Below are 4,079 nucleotides of genomic sequence, written 5' to 3' on the forward strand. Positions count from 1 at the left end.
ATGCCTGACGCAAAAAAAATTATTGGGTCTCGCTGACGTCACATATGCCGGTACATTACTCAGCACATTTTGGGCCACCCTATATGCTGGCTTGGGCTATGGGCTGGCCTATTTGGATTGGCTAGAGGGGATTTGAGTGAAGCCAATCTATTTTTTAGGCTTTGTCCTAGCCTATCCCATTGGGGTAGACTTACTCTTAATGTAAATAATATCGTTTGTAAAAAAACATCCAAAATTAAAGGTATGAATTGAGGGTAGTGTCTTATATCTTCTTTTTGGTCAAATAACTAAGTTCTAAGTTGTGAGAGAGGATTCTCGTCGGATCCCTTTGTTAGGATTTTAGAGGTCCTCCAATCACATCCGTTCATTGTGAGTCATGCGACCAGTTTTTATCAGATATTATTTATATTCAATTTTAAATAAAAAATTTACAATAATTTCTAATTGCATAATATATTATGAACCAATATGATTTGAAAATCTCTGATTCCTCAAAAAAAGATCCTCACTCGTAAGTTGAACTGCTGGCGACTTTCGTGCATGTGAGCTTGTGGCGGTGTCAATCCGAGTGAAATTTATTACCTTGCCAGTATTGGAAACTACTCCGAATCAGAGAAGGAAACAATCATCCTCATATGACACTTGACACGGTTTAGTTTAATCTCCGCTACCCCCACACGGTTTAATCTCCGATACGCTTCCGTAAAACCCACCATATAAACACCGGGTTCTCCTCCTCAATCTTCACAATTCCTCATTCGACTTCTGCACCTCTCTCTCTCTCTCTCTCTCTCTCTCTCTCTCTAAAAAAAACTTGTTTTTTGCGAACTGGGTTTTTGAACTCGCCGACGACAATGAGGGTCAGCAACAACCTGGTGGGTCTCCTCAACTTCATAACGTTCCTGCTGTCGATTCCGATCGTGTGGGCCGGAGTATGGCTGAGCAAGCAAGGCAGCACCGAGTGCGAGAAGTTCCTAGACAAGCCCGTCATCATCCTCGGCGTATTCCTGATGCTGGTGTCGCTGGCCGGCCTAATCGGCGCCTGCTGCCGGGTCTCGTGGCTGCTGTGGGTCTACCTACTCGTCATGTTCCTCCTCATCGTTGTCCTCTTCGCCGTCACCATCTTCGCCTTCGCCGTCACCAACAAAGGCGCCGGAAAAGTGCTTTCCAACAGAGGGTACAAGGAGTACAAGCTCGGGGACTACTCGCAGTGGCTGCAGAAGAGGGTTAACAGCACCAAGAACTGGAACAAGATCAAGAGCTGTCTCATTGACAGCAAGGTCTGCTCTACTTTCAGGGACAAGTATGCCAATGATACCATCCAGACCTTGTATTCTGAGAACCTGTCAGCGCTTCAGGTATCATATTTTCTTCTTTTTTGTTTTGGGTTCTTTTTGAATTCTGCTTAATCCTTGCTCCAGATCTGAATTTTTTTTCTTCAACTGGGTTGAAATGTTAGTCTCTGAACCTGCCTTTGGTGAAATTTGTTTTGATTTTAATCTAGATTTTGTTTCAAGTCTTGGATATGTTTGTTTCTGGGTCTGAGTTGTGGTTTCTGAATGTTGATAATGTTCTAATTTCTCTGATTTTATCTGGGTTTTAATAATTTTTCTCCCCTTTGTGCAGTCCTTTGAGATCTGAACAATATGTTAAGAACTGAATATTGTAGTTCAACTTTTTTGGTTTTACATTATCATTATCTTGCATGTTGGTGTAGGAGGTCTGACTTTTTCGAATTTTCGAATTTTGGATTGAACAAGTAATTTAGAGATATTTGATTGTGTTAGAATATCAATTTCATTCATTGTCTGGTATAAAGTGACTTTTGAAAAGTTCAATTGATGGATAAAAAGGCTTTATTCTTTGCTTTACCTTTCAATCAAATCCCGTCTTACAGACTACATTACTAGTCATTTTGTGGTTGGAGAGCTGTCTCTGTTCTTGTTCGGTGTACATTCCAACGTTGGGGGTGCCTCCGTTACTACGCTTTTTGTTAGACTCTTGTTATACTTTACGTTAGTGGTTTTCCGGTGGCACTTTGATTCTTGACGACTGAATTAGATTCTTGTAAGCTGCAAAATATTGTCCATAAATTGTTATGCTAGGGGAATAATGATATCATCTCACGGGTTTGCATCTTTTACTCACTAGAGAGTTGGTGGTCGTGCTTCCTTGTAGCATCATGCTTTTTTGAAATTGCATATAGTTGGTGTCATGAAAGAAAATAAGAATCCCTTTTAGAAACAAGCTGTTGTGGACGCCCTACCTACCGCCTTGCATCCACATCCACATGTGTATTTATACCCGTTAATTGTGCTTTAAACAATTCCATTTGAAGTTACCTCTTCACTATAGTTAATTTCCCTCCATTACAACTGGGTAGGACTAATAACAATGCCTTGGGAGTAATTGCTATCTATGGTTCTTGATGTCTTTGAGTTGTATGTTTTTTCACTTGTTTGGCTTTGTATACATTTAGTAAAACTACAAACTGAACTGCCCTGTGCATTGTGTGTAGTTATTTCGTTTTTCACCTTGTCAAATGTAACGGTTCTTCTAATGTGTTTACTTATTTGCAGGCTGGTTGCTGTAAGCCATCGGATGATTGTGGATTTACCTACGTGACCCCCATATCCTGGACCAATAACACTGCCACCGTTTCCTCCAACCCTGACTGCAGTGCATGGCAGAATGATGAAAAGGTTCTGTGCTTCAACTGTCAGTCGTGCAAGGCTGGACTGCTGGACAACATAAAAAGTAATTGGAAGAAGACGGCCATTGTCAACATTGTATTCCTTATCTTCCTCATCGTGGTGTATTCGGTTGGATGCTGCGCGTTTAGGAACAACAGGATGGACAATGGATATTGGAAACAGTAAGCGACACTGAGTTCGATCAGATATTGGCATGTAAGTAGAGAATAGTTTGGCATTGGCAGCTAGCTCTTATTAGTGGAACATATCTTATTGACCAGGGTTATTGATATTAATCTCTTGTATAAAGTCTTTGATCTCATTTGGTTTTGGCTACGACGTCGTTCAGCTGCTATTTTGATGTTTTATCAGCTGCTATGTGAGTGAATCTCTGTTTGTTTTGGAAAGACTTATTTGTGTGTGCATGCCCTGTCATTTCGTTTTATTTATTTATTTAATATTTTAATTGGTCATCGACGTATGTCATTTTATCGTATGCTCTAAATATTTGTATATACATGTACGTTATGCATGAGCGTATATCTATTTGTTTATTGAGTCAGGATGTATACCAACGGTGATAATATTATTCAAGACAATACTTGTTATGGTATTTTAGATTATTAACTTGTGGGACAATTGGAGTGTGAGATCACAGTAAACCAGTGGTGTTGACTTTGCAGATAAGAGAAAGTTGGGGTAGTTTACAAAAGTTAACACTTTATCGGTTTATGGCAACAAGAAAAAGTTGAAATGTCGAGAACGTCATACGTATAGTTGAAGGAAGGACCATAGAATTGTTATTAAGTCAGGACTATAAGGTTTTGATTTGATACTGGTGGATGGACCACAGGTCCACTATCTTTATGAAGTTGGATTTGTAGTCGTTGGTTCAACTACCACTCTTCAGCTTGTGGCTGCCTAATGGCTGTACATTTCATCTTTTTGACATGAAATTTGAGCTTGTGGTTCAACTGCCATCATCTTTCTAAAATATTATAAATTTGAGCTTACAACTCTGACAAGAATAAACTAAGTAGTACTCCGGCACAAATAACTTTTTATTTGAGGGATCCTCAAATAACTCTCTCTTTGAGGGATGTGTGGCGTGGCCCACTATCTAAATGTTTTCAATTCAAGGATCTAAATATTTATATTTTATTTTATAATTCATAGATCATTTTTTAATAAAATAAGTTAATTCAAAACTATAAGACATTCAATTGTATTTGATAAATTCTTCAATTAATTATAGCTTGACGTAAACAAAGAGTTGCATTTCACAAAAAAAAAATACAGGCTTTTTAACTTTACTCTATGGAACTCGATTTTGATCTCACTTTGTTCCCTAAAATTCAAAAACTCGCTACTTTAGTCCTTGAAACT

The 4,079-nt window shown here is 38.7% G+C and overlaps 1 protein-coding gene across 1 annotated transcript; it reads left to right on the plus strand.

The window, feature by feature from the left end:
- Positions 1 to 741: 741 nt before the first annotated feature.
- Positions 742 to 3,104, plus strand: LOC137737145 (tetraspanin-8-like). Its single transcript, XM_068476536.1, has 2 exons — positions 742 to 1,358; positions 2,580 to 3,104. Exons 1-2 carry the CDS (start codon positions 855 to 857, stop codon positions 2,877 to 2,879), a joined length of 804 nt encoding a protein of 267 aa, XP_068332637.1. The 5' UTR covers positions 742 to 854; the 3' UTR covers positions 2,880 to 3,104.
- The last annotated feature ends 975 nt before the right edge of the window (positions 3,105 to 4,079 follow it).

The sequence above is a fragment of the Pyrus communis genome, chromosome 6, assembly GCF_963583255.1.
Source record: "Pyrus communis chromosome 6, drPyrComm1.1, whole genome shotgun sequence".
Classification (NCBI taxonomy): Eukaryota; Viridiplantae; Streptophyta; class Magnoliopsida; order Rosales; family Rosaceae; genus Pyrus; species Pyrus communis.

Excerpts from the sequence above, each read along its gene's own strand:
- LOC137737145 (XM_068476536.1), top strand. The coding sequence starts at position 855 with ATGAGGGTCAGCAACAACCTGGTGGGTCTCCTCAACTTCATAACGTTC. Across the intron at positions 1,359-2,579 it reads AGAACCTGTCAGCGCTTCAG|GCTGGTTGCTGTAAGCCATC; the intron begins GTATCATATTTT and ends ACTTATTTGCAG.